The following is a 21,322-nucleotide window of genomic DNA, read 5'->3' as shown; positions in this document are numbered from 1 at the left end:
CTAACAACCCAATGAATGTGATGAGTTTCGCTTTGTTTTATTGAGAAGACGAGCAGCAATCGATCTAAAAAACTATTTTAAAAATGCATTGCACTATCTTGCAAGAAAATAAGGGGAAAGTTGTGCGTAGAAAAATGCTCTCGAACCCCAAAATTTACAGAGAAGCGGCATAAATCATGAAAGAAGGTCATGTTACAAAAAAGTCCGCAAACACCACCACCCACAATTACACAAAAACTTTTTTCAACGTGGATTTTTCAGAATTTCTCTCAACCTCAAAATGAATCTGAACAGCCCTGAAGCTGTGTTATCTCCAGAATGTGTGCTTCTCACAACTCTGAATTATGTTCTGGATGATGTAAGTGCGCTCTATCGACGTCAATAGAGCGCGTTTTCCTTTCAGATAACAGCAAAAATGACACCGGACTTGTCGAAATTCAAAGCGCCGACAAGTTATGTAAAAGATAAAGGAGAAGAGCTAGTTGTCAGATTATTTGAAAATTCGAATTTGAGTCTAAGTATGAAAAACAACTGCGCCCCATTGATAAATATTAAATTTTTATTTAAAGGAATGTATGGATCGTCTGAAGAGCTGGCAGAAAACGTGAAGATCTATAGAAGCTCTCCTGGAAGTGGATTGTACGCCGATGCGAATGGCTATCTTTTGTATCCTTACTACGTATTATTTTTTGCAAATTCGATTCATTGACAATATCGATTTTTTGCAGACAACTCCAGTGATCTACCGAAGCCTTAAAGATGAGCAGTACCTTTGCAAGTCCGATGCCTATATAGTTTTGCAAAATCTAACACTCGAAGTTTATCCATTTGAAGTAAAAAATCGAAAATAAGCAAGTTCGCTCTATTGACATTGTTTCAGAAACCCCAAGTCCTCCGTGTTCTTCTCGCAATTTTCCTACGATCTCAAGAACTGAAAAATCTAAAAAGAATGGAATTTTTGAAATTTGATCAAAAGGATTTTGCCTCTATTAAAAAAGAAATCGAAAAAGAGATAAAATCCTTTGGGACAGATGTAAGCATTTTAAAATTAATTTTTGCGTTTCAATAGTGCGAATTTGCAGCCCGCAGAGTTTTTTCCAATGATGGCTGAAATCACAAATCTCGCGTTTCCGGACCTTCATTTAAGATTTAAAAATCTGGTAAAAGTCGATTGGGGAGAACCAGAAGCTGCATTTTTCGAGAGAATTCTGAGAAGATATGTTTTGGAATTCCACGTGGCACCTAATTTTAAGTATCTTCTCACTATTTTGTACTCGACTGCTGAGAGGATTATAAATTTGCTGAAAAAAATAATCGATAATCGATTGGAGATTTTCTTGTTGGGTGGTCCAAGACCTACAGTTAGACTATTCGAGGATCATGGAGGTCGACAGCTTGTAATGAAGGCTGAGCTATTTAATGCCATCAATAAACCGACGAATTTAATAAAAAATGGATTTGATGAAATTTGTTTCGAAGCTATGACTATGGAAGACGTTCAGAAGCAGTTTGGAGATCAAATTAAGGATATTGAGGTGAAAATTCGCGATAGATCGAGATTGTTTCATCTCGAAAAGTCGATATTTTTCGAAAATTTTAAATTTTCGAAATGTATTGTTTCTAAACAAATTTCCGGCTTCATATTATTGTTGTCGGAGAAAAGAAAGGTTGAGACGAAGACAGGTTTTCTCTGCGTCTCCACCTAATATGTGCTATTTAGGCTTGCCGCTTCGAGTTTGCTACCGTATTCAGACTGCAAAAAATACTCACTAACCTTTTTTTCTCAGACATCTATAATATGCTGAAAATTCAAAAATCCGCTTTTTCTTTCTTGCAATAGAGCACATTTGCAGTTCATCCGCCTCCCAATTCTACGTGCCAAAGACAAAGCCGTCCCACTTCAAGGTCCTCTGAACAATCGAGAATTCTTCGTTCTAGCAATCGACGCCTTTTTTGATCTAATGAGGAATGTGATCCTTGGCGTCAAACTTTTCCAAAAAATTCCCCATTGGGGTGTCGCCGAGCCGATATGTGTTAGCTGGTACTTGGCATTCAAGCACGAGGAGGTCGGTGGCTTACAAGGGAACCATGTTTAGCCTTCATCTCAGAATTTCTTCTAAATTTGCTTATTTATAGTTTCGAATACGGGCTTTCTCGTGGTGTATTTGGTTTTCTGCACAAATTTTTATGGGCTGTTTAAGTGATTTCAGTACTAATTTCTCACTTTTGGAGTGAGTTTTTGAAAGGGTTAATGAGAGTTATTCGCTATTTTTGAGTGTGAATCGTAATTTTTGAAGTTTCTCTACAATCTGACAAAGTTTCCTAGTTTTTCAAAACACTTTTTTTTTTGAAAAAATATCGCCATGGGTAACCCCTTTGGCAATTTTTACAATCTTTCAAAAAATTTTAAATGTGCTAAAATGAATTCTAAACGCATAGAAATGATAAAATAAGTCTTTTCACAAAATTCTGTAGCCGACATCCATTTTGAAATCCCACATATTTAAGTGATTTCTTCCGAAACTTCAATGAATCGTAGTCCTTCGAAAATCACCTGTAGCACTCAAATCTTGTGTAGACATAGATTTACATACTTCTTGACAGATTTATCATTGTTCCGCAACCAATATGATCAAATCGGGGATTTTGACTGACATATTGACTAGATAAGGCTTTCCAGTAGTGCTTCAAGAAGTTTTCAGAAATTATTTATTGGATATTTTTCGAAACAAATCCAAAATGAATTTCTCTCTCAAAATAAATCGTTTTTTCGAGCTTTTTTATTTCTCAAATAATAGAGAAAACATAATTTTGATTTTCGAAAAATGCAAAGCATCCCTCCAACATCAAAGAAAAAAAGAAAAAAAAAGAAAATGGACAATGAGGGAATCGAACCCCACTATCTTGTGATTCCTCAGTCCCACTATCCACTCGGCCACTGTTGCTCGTTTTTTCAGCAGTCGAGAATGTATAGAGGAAAGGGGGGAAAGTGGAAAGGAAGGAGGAGAGAAAAAAACAGCATATTTTCAGATGGATTTTTCTCGACTTCTAGAAATTTGTGCAGGAAACCGAATACATCACGAGAAAGCCCGTATTCGAAACTATAAATGAGCAAATTTAGAAAAAATTCTGAGATGATGGCTAAACATGGTTCCCTTGTTAGAAAAGCCAATTTAACGACCAGCTTTTTCAGAAAAATCCATACTTTATTCTTCTAAACGAGCTGAACTCTGTAAAATCGGCTTCCCTGTCCTACAGCGAAGGAAACTAGAAACGCGAAAAAAGACGGATTCACCGTTCAGAATCTGAAGAACGAATTGGCTCATTTGGGTCTCACCACGATTTTTCCAGAGATTCAGAATCACGCAAAATTGGTGTATTCTGAAGTGGACAAACGCAAAAAAGGGAGCGTCCTAAGAACTTGTGATTTGTTTGATTCTATTGAGCAGTGCCAGCTGGTGTGTGTTCTTGAGAAATGCCCAAAGGTAGTATTCATTGATTGATTTTTCAAGAAAAATCTGAAAAATTCAGCTCAAAAAGTTTGTACACAATCAAAAAGGATGTTCAAGAGTTTATGCGTTGAAGTGTAATGAATGTGAGAGTAAACCGAAGGCGTCGGAGATTCAGAAGACATTTGAAGATCTGAAAATCACTAAAGAGACTTCAGAATCTTCTAAAAAGGCTCCAGAAGCTTCTCCACCACTCCAGAAATTCCCAGAACCTACAATAACCCAGAAGGAGTCGAAAAACTGTGAAAAGTGTTTCAGAACGTGTGAAATGTTGAATGAAGCAAAGAAAGAGCTGAAATCCAATGAAAACAGAATTAAGAATTTGGAAAAGAAGTTGTCAACGAAGGAGAAAAAGTTGGAAGAGTTTGAGGATCAAAAGCAGAAAATACAAGAAAAGGAGAAAGAGATTCAAGAGAAATTGGAGGAAATCGAGCAGTTGAAGGGGTAAGAGGAATTTCAAAAAGCGAGGATATGATCTGGAATATTTCAGAAAAGTTGAGAAAAGTCTGAAAATAGCTGAAGACAACGGAAAACTGATTTCTGAAGTCACCAAACTGACTGATTCTATTGCTGAGCTCAACGAGGAACATTCAAAGTAACGTGTTTAGCAAATGCGCTCGACTGCTAATTCAACAAATTTCAGACAAACAGAGAAGTTTCTGGAATCTCAAAATCAGCAATTCGATAAAATTTCACACCTGGAATATGAGCTGGATATGGCAAGACAAACGACTGAAATTCTGAATCAAAAGATTCTTGAATTAGAAAATCAGAGAGCGGAAAATGAGAATTGGGAAGCTGAAAAGCAAAATCTACATCTGGAAATTCAAGAAAATAGAGGAAAAATTAAAGAATTTTACGATGAAAATATTCGGATGCGGACAGAAAATGAAGTGAATCAACGGATGATTCAACAGCTTCTGGATAAGTTATCCAGTGCCACGTCATCAGGAAATAGCTACAGTAATCCTCCTGTCGCAACATCTGGTCGTGACTACAGTAATCCAGTCAACTACCGTAGACCTGAATCACTGTCTTCTGGATCAAAATACAGTAATCCTCGACCAACTGTCTCCTAAAGTACCCCGAACGATAACAGCCATCCAGGGTCCGCATGCTCTGGATCAACCTACAGTAATCCAGGAATCTCGAAATGTGAAATTTGTCGATACGAATTAAAATCCGATGATCGAATCTACAAATGCTACCAATGCAGATGCCCATCTCATACTAATGTTTTTATTCTTTTCAAACTTTCATTTATCGATTTTTTGCTTCTTTCAGTGTGCATCAAATTAGCTCAAAAAACGTCAAGAGTGTCCGTCGTGCAATGGAACATTCCTTAATTCTAACAGGAATCGATCTTATTTTTGAATTGTTTCTTCTATCGCATGAATCAATTTTTACTTGTATTTTTCCACCTAAAATTTTTTTCTGCTAAAATTTCCGGTTTTTTACCCATTTTTCTTTCTTTCTTGTTTCGATAAAGTTTTTTATTAGAACATTGTCTTTTTAAATGTTTTCTCGATTTCCATTTAATACCTTTTCTTATTAAAAATTTTTAAATGAAAGAGAAACTAGGTCAAATTCGACAATCCAGTTTTCGTGGTGAGACCCGGCGCAAAAATTTTTGCTGTGTTCCTTTACAAGGTACCGTAGCTCTGTTTTTCTCACAGTTTTTTTTCGATATTTCATCCTATTTTCGCAAATTTTATAATCGAAAAAACCAACTTTCCAGGGTTCAAAATGACAAATTACCTAAAAGTTCCTGAAAAAACGCCCATAGCAGACGCTACTCTTCACATCGCCTCGAATTATGTCATAAATGAGGTAAAAGTTGATTTTCGGTTGAAAAAAAACACCGTTTTTTTTCAGTGGAACACACATTTCAATACAAAAAAGGATTATAAAAATGAGAACGAATCTAAAGTACTCCAGAAAATAATCGATAATTCAGATCAGCAGCTGAGTGGGTTTATGATCGATGGAAACTTGAAAAGTCGATAATTTCAGGAATGTACGGCTCCGGTCAGGAATTGGCTGAAAATCTGAGAATTTTTGGAAATTTTCCGTTGAGTCACAAGTTTTTTAATACCGAAATTTGTGATCCTTTCACAAATCGAACTGCAGAAGTCTATTAAAATCTGAAAAAACAGAAATATTACTGTGAACCGGATCTTTTCGTGATTCTTCACAACTTGATAAATGAGAATTTAAAGGCACCAGTACCGAAAACCGTTCAATTTATGACAATTGCATTTTTAAAATCTCGAGAAGAGGCGAATCATGGAAGACTGGAATTTGTGAAATTTGATGAGAAAGTCTTCGAAAAAATTGAAGAAGAGATTCAGGAATCGTTGAAGAATTATATTGTTACAGTGAGGAAAACATTTGAAAGTTCAAAATTCTAATTTTCAAACTGTATCAGGTTTCTTTCACCCAGTTTTGGACAGATTGAAAATTCTCTTTCGGTAAAAAATATTTTAATATGTCAGATTTCTACTAATTGTTCAGGCTTGAAAGAAAAAGATTTTTCATTAATCTGTATGTCCAGATGTCCGCAATTTTTTTTCAGTTCATTCGCACACCAATCATCCATTCAAAACATCGAGCACAGCCGATCGTTGGAGTGGATCCTGGAGAGTTTTGCATTCTCGCTGAAGACGCACTTTTTCATTTTTTACGAAAATTGATTTTTGGTGGAAAAGTGTTTCAGAGGGAAATGAATCAGGAGATCAAATGGATGATCAATCAACTGGAGAATCTTTTTTATTGTGATTTTGTTCGTTTTTACAAATTTTAAAAACACAAAAATAGTTAATATTTGAAAAAAATCGAATTTCAGATTTTGGTGTATCTGGACAAAATGGACAAATTGGAGGCCAAAATCCAAGAGAGAATTTCGAAATTCCCGCCAGCCAAAGACGTTCGAAATGCCAAATCCAACGGATTCACTGTTCAGAATCTGAAGAACGAATTGGCTCATGTGGGTCTCACCACGAATTTTCCAAAGATCCAGAATCACGCAGAATCGATGTATTCTGAAGTGAAAAACCGCAAAAAAGAGCATTTTTTGAGAACTTGTGACCTGTTTGATGCTATTGAACAGTGTCAATTGGCCTGTATTTTTGAGAAATTCCCAAAGGTAATATTGATTTATTGGTTTACCCAGAAATCGATGAATTCAGCTCAAAGCGTTTCTACACGATCAACGAGCATGTGCAAGAGTTTGGGCGCTGAAATGTGCCACGTGTAAACCGGAAACGGAGCTGAAAAAATCGACGAAATCGGAGAATCCCAAGAAATTCAAAGACACAAAATGGAGATTTTACAAAAGAAACGAGATTCAATTAGCTAGAAATTTTGACCCGAACGATGTAATAATTGGGAAAATACTTTTTTGTAAAAACCTAAAACTGTAAAAAAAATCAATATTCAGAAAATGTTTTAAAAAATCAAAAATATAAAATTCTCAAAAAAACAAAACCAAAATTTGGAAAAATACAAAAATAATGTTTTTTTCTGAAACTCCGAAAATCCGAAATTTATAAAATATTCCAAAATCCAAAAAAAAAATCCCACAATGTACTCTAAAACTCTGAAATCTTGAAAATTCACAAATAAATGTTTTTAGTTCTCAAAATCTGAAAACTTGGTTATTCTCAAAAATCTCGAAAATTGCCAAAAAAAATCGAATTTACAGTAACAAAAAAACTTTTGAATTTTCAAAAATTCTCCAACTTTTTTTCCGGACAAAATTAAACATTTCAAAAAATTTCAGGAATAATTCGAGAAAATGTTTGATCCGAGATTTTTGAAAATTCCCAAAAAAATAATTCCAAATTTTCAGAACGATGCCTTCATCACCCTTTCGGACGGTGTGAAACTGTACTCGAGTTTGAATCTCTACTACAATTTAATTCAAAAATACAATCAGCTCAAAGGGATTCCGAGAATGACCGAGAACAAATTTGACGAAATTAGTAGAAATTCAAAATTATTCTTGCTCGACGCATACGATGCCAGTTACGCCTCATCCAGCATCTTCAAACTAAACGAACAAGTGAAAAAATCGATTTATTCGAGTGACAAACCATTTCTTCACAATTTGGGCGCCTTTTCGGTTTGTTGTCTGGACATCTGGACACACAGAAATTCTTGATTTTTTCAGAAAGTTTACAAAAAACACTTTTACATTCGTACCGTTGCTGTGACGCCAATTCAAATCGAATCCAGAAGACGTGTATTCGCAGAGGAGATTCTGGAAATTCTAGAGATTATTCTGGATGGAAAGGAGAAGGAGAAGCTGAAAAAAAATCAGAATTCGTGGAAATTGAATTCAGGGAAATCTACATTAAGTTTGGAGGAATTGAAACAGGTTCTGGAGGATTTGGATGTCGATAAAAGCAGAATTTCGGTATGTGTGTCCTGATGTCCACGTATATTGAATTTTCCAGCTCATCCTAGATTTGTCTGAAACTCTATCCACGATTCAGATGATGAGGAAAACTGGTGATCCGGTAATTTCGCTGAATTTTGAAAAGGCCGAAATTGTGATGAGCAATTATCAAGCGATTTTCAAGATTTTCCAATCGATAATCTGTGAAATCGATTGGTCCACAGATTCATGCAAAAAGCATCCGAAATGCGCAATTTCACATAAGTCGAAAATTTTGGAACATATCAAAAAGTATCAATCGATGACAGAGGGAGCATTTGTGCCAGCTGAAGACGTTGACGACCTAGTCAAAGATTTAAAGGCGCATTGTAACTACAGTAATCGAAAAGGCAGCCACGTGGCACCCATGGTGAAGTTGTTCGATGCCAATTTCAATGAGTTTGTTTCGATGCACTTCTTTTTGGAGGAATTGAAAAAATGTGGAATTTCCACTGATTCTGAATCAGAAGACGTCGCCGGGGATTCAGAAAAACTAAAAGCCAGTGGGATTCCTGTGTGGAAAACGAGAATTCTATTTATGTTGGCGTGGATTGAGGCGTTTTTTGGGAATGAATTCAAAAAATTGAAGGAGATTCTGAGAAGAGCGATGATGTACAGAATTCCGTGTCCGGAATTCGAGAAGGACGAGGACTTGATGGTAGGTTGGAAATTCTGAAAAATTGATTTTTTTTGAAACGCCAAATTCTGAATTTCTGGGATTTTTCAACAACAAAAAAAAACAAACGAAAAAAAATTATAAATTATAAAAAAGTGAATATTAAAATTTGCATGGCCGCAGACTAGAAACCTCCCAGCTCTTCCACCGAATGCAAAAACCTCGTTGTAAATAACTTTCGGGACTTTTTAATGCATTTTTCCAGAATATTCTTCTCGGCACTGATGAAGAAAAGGAAGAACAGATTGCTCAATTGTCGATGATCACTCTGAACGATAATCCGCCATCTCACGAATCTCTGAAAACTGCAAAACCTAGGTCATGGACCTTTTCCGGACACGGTTACCGTTGGAACGATCCAATTTCATTGGGAATTGTGCAGAAATTCTTGGAGGGAATTCAAAAAACGGATAAGGCAACTCCAGAATCCAAGAGAGTGAATGAGCAAACGGCTACAGTAGTCCAAAAGAATCCCGAGCTTGCTACAGTAACCCCGAAAACAAGAGAATCGGCTCCAGATGAAACAAGAGAGGATTCTGATTCCAGGAAAAGCAATGAGCAATCATCTACGGCACCTCAAAAGACGTCGGAGATTCAGAAGACATTTGAAGATCTGAAAATCACAAAGGGTACATTAGAATCAGCTCCAGGAGACGTCAAAACTTTAGAATATTCTAAAAAGGCTCCAGAAGCTTCTCCACCACTTCAGAAGATTCCAGAACCTACAGTACCCCAGAAGGAGTCGAAAAACTGTGAAAAGTGTTTCAGAACGTGTGAAATGTTGAATGAAGCAAAGAAAGAGCTGAAATCCAATGAAAACAGAATTAAGAATTTGGAAAAGAAGGTGTCAACGAAGGAGAAAAAGTTGGAAGAGTTTGAGGATCAAAAGCAGAAAATACAAGAAAAGGAGAAAGAGATTCAAGAGAAATCGGAGGAAATCGAGCAGTTGAAGAGGTAAGAGGAATTTCAAAAAGCGAGGATATGATCTGGAATATTTCAGAAAAGTTGAGGAAAGTCTGAAAATAGCTGAAGACAATGGAAAACTGATTTCTGAAGTCACCAAACTGACTGATTCTATTGCTGAGCTCAAAGAGGAACATTCAAAGTAACGTGTTTAGCAAATGCGCTCGACTGCTAATTCAACAAATTTCAGACAAACAGAGAAGTTTCTGGAATCTCAAAATCAGCAATTCGATCAAATTTCACACCTGGAATATGAGCTGGATATGGCAAGACAAACGACTGAAATTCTGAATCAAAAGATTCTTGAATTAGAAAATCAGAGAGCGGAAAATGAGAATTGGGAAGCTGAAAAGCAAAATCTACATCTGGAAATTCAAGAAAATAGAGGAAAAATTAAAGAATTTTACGATGAAAATATTCGGATGCGGACAGAAAATGAAGTGAATCAACGGATGATTCAACAGCTTCTGGATAAGTTATCCAGTGCCAGGTCATCAGGAAATAGCTACAGTAATCCTCCTGTCGCAACATCTGGTCGTGACTACAGTAATCCTGGTCAAGGGCCTTACGACGATCCTCCTTATATGTCTAATGATCGTACACCTGAATCATCTTCCACATACAGTACCTCTCTTGATGACGCTCCGAACGCCTCCAGTTACAGTAATCATCATGAAACGCCACCTGCCTCAAACTACAATAATCCTGAAATCTCAAAATGTCAAATTTGTCGATACGAATTAAAATCCGATGATCTAATCTACAAATGCTACCAATGCAGATGCCCATCTCATACTAATGTTTGTATTCTTTTTAAACAATCAGTTATCGATTTTTCGCTTCTTTCAGTGTGCATCAAATTAGCTCAAAAAACGTCAAGAGTGTCCGTCGTGCAATGGAACATTCCTTAATTCTAACAGGAATCGATCCTATTTTTAAAGTTATTTTTTCTGCATTTATCGATTCTGTTCTTGTTTTTTTTATAAATAAAAAATCATTTTCTACCTGTTTCACTAAAATCTTTGGTCTGTAACCAATTCTTCTATCTTTTTGTACTATTTTATTCTTCTTATTTCTGTTAGTTTTATAGAGAAAATGTATAACTTTTTGAAAATTCCCGACGAGGCTCACACTCCAGGATGTCTTTTTCAACAGTTTATTCGATACAGTTTCTATAAGGTCTGTCATTTTTTCCAGAAATTTTCAGTTTTTTTTTCTATTTCAGATCAATTTCAGTCCCAAAGGTTACGTTCGCTCGAACGGGTGGTCTCAAGAGGAAAAAAAGATTGCGTTTCTGCAGAATCTGATGGAAGAAATGGGTCAGAAGTCTGGTAAGAAAATTGTTTAAGCGGATTTTCTGATGTTTTTTTCCATTCCAGGAATGTTCGGAAGTGCTGAGGAGCTTTTGGAAAATCTGAAAATTTATGCGGATTTTCCTGGAAACGATGATTCCTTTGACACGAAATTCGAGGATTCGGAAGTCAAAAACTATCCAGAATCCCAAAAACGTGATGAGCAACCAACTACAGTATTCTCTAAGGTTGTCCCTGTCCCTGAAAAGACTCCAGAATTCCAAATTGACATTCAGGATATTTCGGAATCTTCTACACCACTCCTGAATGCTTCAACTGCTCCAGAAACATCAGAATCCGAGAATATTGATGAGCAATTTATTAAATCTTCAGATGCATCTACTCCTCAGAAAGTATCAGAAAGAGACGAGGAAATTCTAGAATTGAAGAGGTCAGCAGAAAGAAATATAAAATTTTTAAACACTAAAACTTTCAGACAATTAGCAGATCAACTGAAAATCGAGAAGGAAAACGAGGAGCTGAAATTTGTGATTTCACACTTGAACGCGAAAATTGCTCAGCTGAATGATGAAAAATCGAATAAGGAAGAGAACTATCGACAAAAGATGAATCGTCAATTCAGACATGACTGATATTATAAAAATCGTAAATAATTGTTTTCTGTAGTGTTTAATGTTACATTTTTACTTGAATGAGATAAATAAAATTTATCGACGAATTTCACTTTTGATTCCCCCGAGAGGGGAATCGAGAAATTCTGAGAACGAATACATTTGAGCATTTTCAGGATGGCACAAACTTTTGAAATTTCAAAAAACCAGTAAATCAAAAAGAACCTTCGGATGGAAACTTTTCTTCCACAATGGACATCTAATGATCTGACTCATCGACGAAACGCTTCAGAATTCAACAGGCTTATTTGTTATTTGTTAGAGGGAATACAACTAAACAGGTTTTGATATAATATTTGATTTATTGAAAACAATTATTAGAACAACAAAGTAAAACACCGAAAGAAAGATACAAATAAAAACCGTTAGTACAAATTATTAGGGGATGGAATGAAACAGAATATAAAGTTAAAATTGTTATTATAACTTCTTGGACATCGACTTCTTGGCCATCAATTGCTTGGCGAGTTCTGGATTGTAGAATGGGTTAGGGACGAGTTGGACTCCAGTTGGTGAGATTGGCGATGTTGGTTTGGATGCCGTCTGCTTCTTCTTCTGTCGTTCGGCCAGAATCTGTTTTGCGAGCTCCGGATTGTAGAATGGATTGGGGACGAGCATTGGAGGTGGGCTAGAGAATGTCGGACTAGAAGACGAGGTAGAGGTTTCAGAATCCGAACTGTATTCTGGATATTCGGCTACGTGGGATTCATAGTAATACTGGTCTTGGATCTCAATCATCTTCTCAGCCATGTAGCGAGAGTAGTGGTCCAATGATTTCTTCTGGTCCTGATTTAAGCGGTGAGTCCGTGGGACATAGTGGAAGGAATAGAACGATGGAGCAGAGTAGTAGAAAGACATGGTTACAGTAGTCTAGAGAGTTGACGAACTGAATGAACCAGAAATGGGTGATTTGATATCCAAACACAACTCCTTATATACCTTTTTCTGGACCGGGATTTCCGCCCCGCCCACTCAGATCTGCTTTGGTTGCGCTCCTGGGAAGATGCGGATAGATGTGCAGGTGGCCATCATACCGGATGTATTCCCGTATGCTCCTGGGAAATGAGGTGCAGTAATGTTGTCGTAAATGGCTGTAATTCACTAATATTTACAATAGTTTAAGGTGAAGAGACAATACATATCAGCAAGATGAGGTCAGTTATATAGGTAAAGGCGGTTTAAGCTACCGGATGTAAAGGTTTTAGGTCCAGGCATGAGAACGAAGGCAATGAGAACTGATATATTTTGGGACGGCCTGTGAATCAGGGATGTGACTTTACGTTTACGAATTTTACTGATTTTTTGGATTTTCTTGGTACTCGTAAAATTTAATCCGTAAAATTCGTAAAACTGAATGAGTGGTTTTTTTCAGTATTTCTGTTTAGAATTGGCTAAATCTCTTAATAATGAAACTGCAGTTTTTCTTCAATTTGGATAGAATTTTTATATTTTTTGCGAATTTTACGGATTTTACGATGCTACGAGCTTGTAATCCGTAAAATTTTACTTTTACGAAACTCGTAAAATAAAAATTTTACGCATATGCCTGCTGTGAATCGAAGTTTTCAAAGTTATGCTCAAACTTGATAAAACTTCATGAAATATTGCAAAACATTTTAGGCCTGTTTATGCGTTGCCTACAAAAATTGAGCTCAAATCTCTACAATGAGAAACTTTGGAAAATATTTTCTCAAATTTCGATCATATGGTCTACAGGAAAGATACTATACGCTTTGAGGTCATATTCATATTTCTTTTGGAAAAGCATATCTCAAAAAATCAAGCGAATTGTTTTCCAAGAAGAAAATGGAAGCTTGAAAAGGCACTAAACATTATTTCAATGATTTTCCGATTCACACTAGCTCTCATATGGAGCACATCACCTAAAAATTAAAAAAGCTTTTTTTTTTAAGATCATAAACTATTTCTGGTTTTTCAGTGTTTATTTCCAATGTGATTCCAGATGTCTATGAAAATTCGATAATTCTAAATTTCAGAAGTTCGGAACCTCTAAAACTGAGAAAGTTAGAAATGCAGTCCAAAATTTCAGATTTCAATGAATTGAGAAGTTTAGAAACTCGCAAATATAAATCTGATTTCAGAACTTAAAAAAATTCTCGAAAAATAAATCACTTGCTTTTTAGAGAAAATGATTTTCCAGAAAAAAAAGATTATGAATTTGACAGCAGTACTTTTTGAAGAGGATATTTCATGTAGGTCAAAATTAATTGGAAATTTAAAGGATTCGCTAAAAAATTCCAATTGTTTTAGTTTTTAATAGGCAGTTCATAAATAGGCATAATACCGTTTTCAACGTTTCATGAAGTTTCATTAAGTTTGAGCATAACTTTGAAAATTTCTCAGTCAGTTCGAAAACATAACAGTTCTCATTCCCAGAACTCTCATTCCTGGTAGTACCATTTTTACATCCGCCAGCACATCCGCCTTCACCTACTAATATAATTGGCCTTATCTTGCCGACATCTATTAGGTCTTTACCTTAAATTACTGTCGATGTAAATTATTTACAACCATTTACATGTGGTGACGTTACTGTACCTCATTTCCCAGGAGCATAAGAGAATACATCCGGTATGATGGCCACCTGCACATCTATCCGCACCTTCCCAGAAGCTCAACAAAAGCAGATCTGAGTGGGCGGGGCGAAAATCAAGGTCCAGAAAAGGTATATAAGGAGTTGTGTTTGTATCTCAAATTACCCATTTCTGGTTCATTCAGTTCGTCAACTCTCTAGACTACTGTAACCATGTCTTTCTACTACTCTGCTCCATCGTTCTATTCCTTCCACTATGTCCCACGGACTCACCGCCTTAATCAGGATCAGAAGAAATCATTGGACCACTACTCTCGCTACATGGCTGAGAAGATGATTGAGATCCAAGACCAGTATTACTATGAATCCCACGTAGCCGAATATCCAGAATACAGCTCGGATTCTGAAGTCTCTACCTCGTCTTCCAGTCCGACATTCTCTAGCCCACCTCCAATGCTCGTCCCCAATCCATTCTACAATCCGGAGCTCGCAAAACAGATTCTGGCTGAACGACGGAAGAAGAAGCAGATGGAATCCAAACCAACATCGCCAATCTCACCAACTGGAGTCCAACTCGTCCCTAACCCATTCTACAATCCAGAACTCGCCAAGCAATTGATGGCCAAGAAGTCGATGTCCAAGAAGTTATAAAACCAATTTAAATTTTATTTTCTTTTTCATTCCATCCCCTAATAATTTGTACTAACGGTTTCTATTTGTATCTTTCTTTCGGTGTTTTATTTGTATTTAATGTTCTAATAATTTTCTTTTTTCAATAAACTAAATATAAAATTTAAATCCCTTGAATTTTTTCATCAAAATATCTACAATTCGTTGCATGAAAATCTAGTATCAGTACAAATCGATATTGAAGACCTTCCAAATAATTATAACCATTGCATCTGATATCTTTTCTAGATCATTTATCATGATCACCTAATTTTCACTAATTGGGTTTTCTATGCCACTAATTTTTATGGCTCAGAAATGACCTGATTATCCTCTGTTGGTTTTTAGGCAACACAGTGACGTTCGCAAAATGCATTTTTTGGCCACCATGGCGAATTCCCTAGAAAACGCACAAGGTGAATCAGGTTTTTTCTAAACCAGGAAAGATAGTCCCCTAAAAAACTCAACTTGCAAAAGTTAAATCACCCTGTTAAAATGGCCTGAAACGAACTACGTTTTAAAGAATTTCCGGAGATTTTTCGAAATTAATCGTTTTCGAAAAACTTTCTTGTTTTACAGATTTTAATATTCCGAATTTCTGAAACTCGAGAAAAATCCGAAATTCAAATTGAAAAGTCTAGTCTAATGCATCAAATGTTCCATAATTCATCAGATAAGATTACCATCCTTTTTCCGCGGAAAAAAGGCCGAAAGATACAAGACGCAGACAATTGGAGATAAGACTTAGAAAGGTCAAATCTACATATTATATACATTTTCTGACCTTTTTTCCAATTATATTAAATTTAGAATATCTTAAAAAAAATAAACATGATGGACGAAATTTTGAACTTTGGCTTTGGAATTCTTATTGGCTACTATTCCACAATATTTTTGATGAAAAAGGTGAAACTTTTGGTTTGTTTTGGTTTTCAAAAAATATTTTTTCAGGTCAATTTACTAGAAAGTGAAGACAATTTAAGAGTAAAAAAGAAAAATATAAAAAGGTTTCCAATTCTAAAATTACCAGCATTGGTCATGCACGATGTCATAAAACTAATGGACCTCGATGAAAGGTAAATATTTTTACTAAAAAATCAAATAGTTACAAAGCTAATTACCTTTTTAATTGCACTTAGAATGTTTTAAATTCGAACCGCACAATTTTTTGTGTTCGGTGGAGCGTTGTTGCAAAAAAATCTGTTTCGTTTTTCAGCAAAAAATGTGATTTTTAAAAGCAATTTTTAGGGAATTTATTTTCTGATTATCCGAAAATTGATAATTTTGGAATTCTCCGAATTTATTGAATTACCGAAAACAAGTTTGTAGATTTTCTCAAATATTCAAAAAACCAAAAATTTCAGAGTGGAACTAGCTCTATCTTCTGAAAGGATGAAACAAAATGTGCAAGCGGCTCGAGCGAAAACAGTTTATACAATAAATATAAGAGAACGAGGAACACATATAAAAATGGATCCGGGTGGAATTCAAATTTTTTGCGGAATCAAAAGTTGGAATTTTGCGCCCGAGTGGTATGAGAGAAATGGATTCTCGTTGGGACATTGGTAAGTTTTTTTTGAAATTTGAAATTTCGATAGTTTGTTGGGAAATTCAGAATTGAAAAATTCTGAAATTCTGAGGTTTCGAAATTCTACAATATCATTCTCGGAGTTCCAAAAAACTCGAATTAATCAAAAGCTAAAAAAATCAAAAACTAAAAAAATGTTTGCTAAATTTTTTGAATTCAAGAACTTCTAATTTTTCGAAAATTCTTAATTTCTGCAATTTTGGAATTCTAAATCACGAAATCCATGATCCAGATTTCCAGTATTCCAGTAAACGGAGAAATACAGAAAGTCTAAAGTTCCGAAAAATCCGAAAAGTTCAATAATCGGAATGAATTTCAGAAACTTAGAGATTCACATATTCAGAAGAAAAATTTTGAACTTTTGAATTTTAGAAAAATCTCTGAATTTTGATTTAGATATTTAGAAATTCTAAAACTCTGAAAACAAGCTTGAAATTCAAAAAAATTCAATTTTTCAAAACTTTGAAAAATCTTAAAAATTCATAAAAATCTCTATTGTGAGATGTTACTTTTGAAAAAATAACCTGGAAAATGAAAATTTTTTTCAACAAAAATATCAAGGAATGTACAGGCTGAACCGTCCGAATCCTCGTCAATCAGTTTTCCAAAACCTGATCATCAATTTCGAAAGACTGAAACAACTGACACCTCCTTCATTTTTAATCATTAATTGCTACATTGACCTGATGAAAAATGTGACGATTCGCCAAGTAATCGACTCTCCAGACCTACAAAATTGGGATCAAATCTATTTTTATGGCATTGAAAATACGGGTGAAGTGTTAAAATGGATCAATGAAATCAGTATGAGACAGGAGCTACGCGTTGATTTCGATTGTGATTGGATCATGGTTGAGAAGAGGTTTTGTAAAGTCCCAGAATTGTGAAAAATTAGTTCTTTTTTGCTTTTCAGAAGTTTTTGAAATTTCGATTTTAAAACTTTTTTCGAATTTTCTTGAACTCTTGTTTTGGTGGTACGACGGATTGGAGATTTCCTAGAGGGGAACTGTAGCAAAAAGAAATTTTCCGAAATCAAAATTGTTCCAAATTGAAAATTGTGCGAAGTCAGAACTCTCTGGAAGTAGAAATTATTAGGTTGGCTAATAAGTCTTTGTGCACTTTTGTTTTCCTCTTTTCTTTTAACTAAGCTAAAACAACAACATGTGTGTAACTGGATATGGTATATAAGATTATAAGGTTGTGGCCCATAACCATCATTTGCCCTGCTCTCATTCCTCTTGCGAACGGGATGCCCCTTTTGATACCCACTGTTTTTGGGTGAAATTCCTGTTTGATGACGTCTACTGGCTGTTTAACGAAGTCAAGACATTGGGCTTTTCTGTGATGGTTAGTATATATGACCCTCTTTTTTATCTAATTGTAAGGTGATAATATAATTCAGCCGCTTGAAGTTCCCGAGTAGAGTAAGAAGTTGCATGCTCATGTCCACTCGCCGCTGAACATCAAAACTGTCAAAACGGCGAGGTATCCGCCGTCCAAATATTTCTGTCTTTCGCAACTTTAACAATCCATTTTCAATAGTGGTATGGGTTGTCCCTAAAGTGATTGACATTTCACGGGTAGATTGGAAAGGGTCCCGTTCCACTAGATTTTTCAGCTTGCCTAGATCTCGAAGAACTGGTGGCCCGGGACGAGTTTCATCTTTCATCGAAAAGTCCTGGTTCTTGAACTTGCCAACCCAAATTACAACGGTGCCTCTATGGGGACATTATCTTTGTAAACTTCCACCAGGCAGTGATGAATATCGGGTACTTTCAGGTTAGAAATGAATGTAAACTGTTGTGTCTCCTGGTGGCGGCATTGTGTGAACCACCAGCCAGACAGTATGTGAGTAGTAGATGAATAAGGACTTTATTCAGTGAATCCGGGACAACAGAATACTTTGGGGCAGGAGAGAGAGAGAGTATCAGAATGATCAGCCCCTTTATCTAGGAGTTCTGACCAAGGGAACAAATAGTTACGCGCGTGATGACAATTAGCACAAACAGTGGTTATTGCGCGCGCCTACTTTGGGTAGATCAAACTAAGGCGGATATTAAACTTATAAAACTAATGAAGGTTTGCATAGTCTGCAACATAAACAATATACAGAAATTTCACCCAAAAACAGTGGGTATCAAAAGGGACATCTCGTTCGCAAGCGGAATGAGAGCAGGGCGAATGATGTTATTGTGAACAACCTTATCATCTTATATACCGTATGCGGTTACACACATGTTACTGTTCTAGCTCAGTTAAGAGAAAAGAGGAAAACAAAAGTGCACAAAGACTTATTAGCCAACCTAATAGACGGAACAGAAATGCCTAAAGTGAATTTGTTGGAACGCTTTTAGCAATAGAGCGCTCTATTAAACATCGTTTCAAAACGGGACAGTTCTACTTCAAAACAATTTCGCTTTCGCCTTTTCTGCTTTCGGACAGTTTTCATTCCGTAAATGTTTAAATTCGGAAGTATTTCAATTCATGAACATTTCATTTTGCTACCATTTCATTTTGGGAAATTTCCGATCAGTCGTAACACCCTTGTTTTTGTACATTTAGGTGCTTTTGTTTGAATTTCCCCAAGAATTATTAATTCTCTCTCAATTTTTTTTTGAAATTCTTCGAAAATTTCCAAACTTCCAAACTTCTGAATTTCTGAATTTTCCGGAAAAATAAATAATTCATTCAATAACTGCTTCAAAGCATATATACACAATCAATATACATAATACAACATAACATTTCCAATAACATTATTTAAATCTTTCAAAAAAAATTAATTAATTCCTTTTTCTTCTCTCATCTCCAACAGCATATCGTATGCTTCTTGTCCTTGGTCCAAATTACAGTAATCATTTGGATTCATAGTTTCCATGAAAAATATGTCATTTTCCAGTAGACAATTCCTACTGTATTTTTCCGATTTTCTTTTTTGGCCAAGCTAAAAATTAGAAATTTTAAGTTTTGGCCCCCACTTTCCCCAACTTTAAGCTAACCGGTCAAGCTCAAACCTAGGTTTTTTAATTGTTTAAACTCACAAGACATATTTACTCTGTCCGCCACGTCTCACCGTGACTACTTCGACGTCTTCAAGTACATGATGGAGTCGTAGACTGACCCATTTGTATCTTGGAATTTCCAATTTTTCGAACATATCCCATTCTTTGTGGAGCCAATTCTCAATGAGCATGTTGTATTCGGAGTTTGTGAAATCGTTATTTGCGCCTAATTTCACAGATTTCGCGTTTTTCAAGTTGTACAAATCTTCGATTTGGACCCAACTCGCGTCATGGTATTCGATTGATTTGAATGAGGAGAATGCCTGAAATTTCAAATTAAAAATGTTTTTCTGGATTTCCAGATGTATGGATGTCTAGGAATTCAGAAATTCAATGAATTTGAAAAATATTAGGTTGAACAGAAAGTTTCTTCCTTTTTGGCAGGGTTGTTTTTGATATTCAATTTCTGGTTTCCAAAGTGGTGTACCAGGCTGGATGTTTTTTGTTTTATAGCTGTGTTTAGTGTCTATTAGATTATAGATTGGTAAGTTTTTCTCTCACTCCGTTTTGAGAAAATGACGATTCTTTTGGTCCTTACCAAACGAGACATGATTATATTTTTATTTTTATTTGCTCTTCAAAACCCCGGTATTCACAAGCAATTGGTGAATGTATATAAGGGACATGTTTGGCCATCGCCTACAAGTTGCTTTTGGTCCGAAAAAATTCGCGCAGGGGAGATCCGGTTGAAAGATGGCAAAGGCCCAGTGAGCTGGATCTCAATCAATTGCTAAAAGTCCTGAAGGGGGATCTATTTCAAACCACTCGTAAAATGTCAGAAGCATTGTCTGTTAGTCAACATAGTATTGTGAACGGATAAAAGTATTTTGGCAACTTCAAGAACTGGGTCGATTCGTACCCATGTTTTGAAGGACTATGATATGGATCGCCGTGTAGGCATGAGCATGTTTCTCCTATCATTTCTTTGCACGTTTACATGAGTGAATGATCTAGTTACCGTAGATTATATTTATATTTTTATTTGGTCTTCAAAACCCCGGTATTCACAAGCAATTGGTGAATGTATATAAGGGACATGTTTGGCCATCGCCTACAAGTTGCTTTTGGTCCGAAAAAATTCGAGTGGGTAAGTTACTATATCAATGTGCGGAAGGGTCAGTTGATTGACAAAGAAGAACTTGCTCTGGACGTCCCGATATCTAAATTTTACGTGAAAATGGGGATGTTATGTGTTTGGTGGTTTTTCAAGAGAATGGGGACTGGAAACTTTTAGATGAAGGTATCATTAAAACTGCCGTCTCGTATAGTTCCTAAATAAAGCAATTAAATTGGGCAGTCGAAGCAAAACAAATAGAAAAAACCAAAGTTCACATTCAGCGCGACAATGCGAGATCACTCGTGATTAGAGGGATCAGCCAAAAATTCATGTCGTTTGGCTGAATCATTCTTTTGCATTCATCGTATTTTCCGGGCATTGCCCTTTCAAATAAATGGTCTTTTGGGGCTCTTAAAGGGGGACTCCGACCAAAAATTTTTATTGCATTAAAATGTGTTAAAAGTTATCTATTTTCCGAATATTATTGCGAAAAAATTCAAAGAAAATCCGAAATCTCCGAAAAACGGCGTTGAAAAGGAAGAAAATTCAAAAAAAGGTGCCGCCGGGGGACGAGGATTTTCAGTGAGAAACCTAGGCCACGGCAGCGGATGCCTTTCCTACGTGGCAAATTTTCCGGATTTTTTTAAATTTCATGTCCGGCAGGTCAAAAACGTAAAAAACCACTGTCGGCGACTTGAAAAAAAGGCTGTCAGGTGCCGTGACCTAGGTTTCTCACTGAAAATCCTCGTCCCCCGGCGGCACCTTTTTTTGAATTTTATTCCTTTTCAACGCCGTTTTTCGGGGATTTCGGATTTTCTTTGA

At 36.0% G+C, this 21,322-nt stretch overlaps 6 protein-coding genes across 6 annotated transcripts; 5 read left to right on the top strand and 1 right to left on the bottom strand.

The window, feature by feature from the left end:
• Positions 1-280: 280 nt before the first annotated feature.
• Positions 281-4,588, top strand: CBG25521 (the record flags this gene model as incomplete). Its single annotated transcript, XM_045242045.1, has 9 exons — positions 281-358; positions 404-679; positions 729-833; positions 881-1,033; positions 1,083-1,535; positions 1,854-2,066; positions 3,532-3,953; positions 4,000-4,104; positions 4,153-4,588. The coding sequence occupies 9 exons, from the start codon at positions 281-283 to the stop codon at positions 4,586-4,588; spliced, it is 2,241 nt and encodes a 746-aa protein (XP_045098296.1).
• A 667-nt stretch (positions 4,589-5,255) lies between these two features.
• On the top strand, positions 5,256-10,450 carry CBG04303 (the record flags this gene model as incomplete). Its single annotated transcript, XM_045242044.1, has 11 exons — positions 5,256-5,339; positions 5,729-5,887; positions 6,085-6,291; positions 6,698-6,886; positions 7,360-7,632; positions 7,681-7,926; positions 7,967-8,605; positions 8,829-9,577; positions 9,624-9,728; positions 9,777-10,386; positions 10,436-10,450. 11 exons carry the CDS (start codon positions 5,256-5,258, stop codon positions 10,448-10,450), a joined length of 3,276 nt encoding a protein of 1,091 aa, XP_045092636.1.
• A 231-nt stretch (positions 10,451-10,681) lies between these two features.
• Positions 10,682-11,531, top strand: CBG25520 (the record flags this gene model as incomplete). Its single annotated transcript, XM_045242043.1, has 5 exons — positions 10,682-10,765; positions 10,812-10,917; positions 10,966-11,126; positions 11,175-11,329; positions 11,375-11,531. 5 exons carry the CDS (start codon positions 10,682-10,684, stop codon positions 11,529-11,531), a joined length of 663 nt encoding a protein of 220 aa, XP_045098295.1.
• Positions 11,532-11,990: 459 nt separating this feature from the next.
• CBG04302 lies at positions 11,991-12,428 on the bottom strand (the record flags this gene model as incomplete). Its single annotated transcript, XM_002630320.1, has 1 exon — positions 11,991-12,428. One exon carries the CDS (start codon positions 12,426-12,428, stop codon positions 11,991-11,993), a length of 438 nt encoding a protein of 145 aa, XP_002630366.1.
• A 1,909-nt stretch (positions 12,429-14,337) lies between these two features.
• CBG04301 lies at positions 14,338-14,775 on the top strand (the record flags this gene model as incomplete). Its single annotated transcript, XM_002630319.1, has 1 exon — positions 14,338-14,775. The coding sequence occupies one exon, from the start codon at positions 14,338-14,340 to the stop codon at positions 14,773-14,775; it is 438 nt and encodes a 145-aa protein (XP_002630365.1).
• A 1,488-nt stretch (positions 14,776-16,263) lies between these two features.
• On the top strand, positions 16,264-17,268 carry CBG25519 (the record flags this gene model as incomplete). The annotated part of the gene is made up of 2 exons (XM_045242042.1): positions 16,264-16,358; positions 16,953-17,268. The coding sequence occupies 2 exons, from the start codon at positions 16,264-16,266 to the stop codon at positions 17,266-17,268; spliced, it is 411 nt and encodes a 136-aa protein (XP_045098294.1).
• Between the last annotated feature and the right edge of the window lie 4,054 nt (positions 17,269-21,322).

The sequence above is a fragment of the Caenorhabditis briggsae genome, assembly GCF_000004555.2.
Source record: "Caenorhabditis briggsae complete genome, chrII, whole genome shotgun sequence".
Taxonomy (NCBI): domain Eukaryota; kingdom Metazoa; phylum Nematoda; class Chromadorea; order Rhabditida; family Rhabditidae; genus Caenorhabditis; species Caenorhabditis briggsae.
This window is presented reverse-complemented; position numbering and strand designations above follow the sequence as displayed.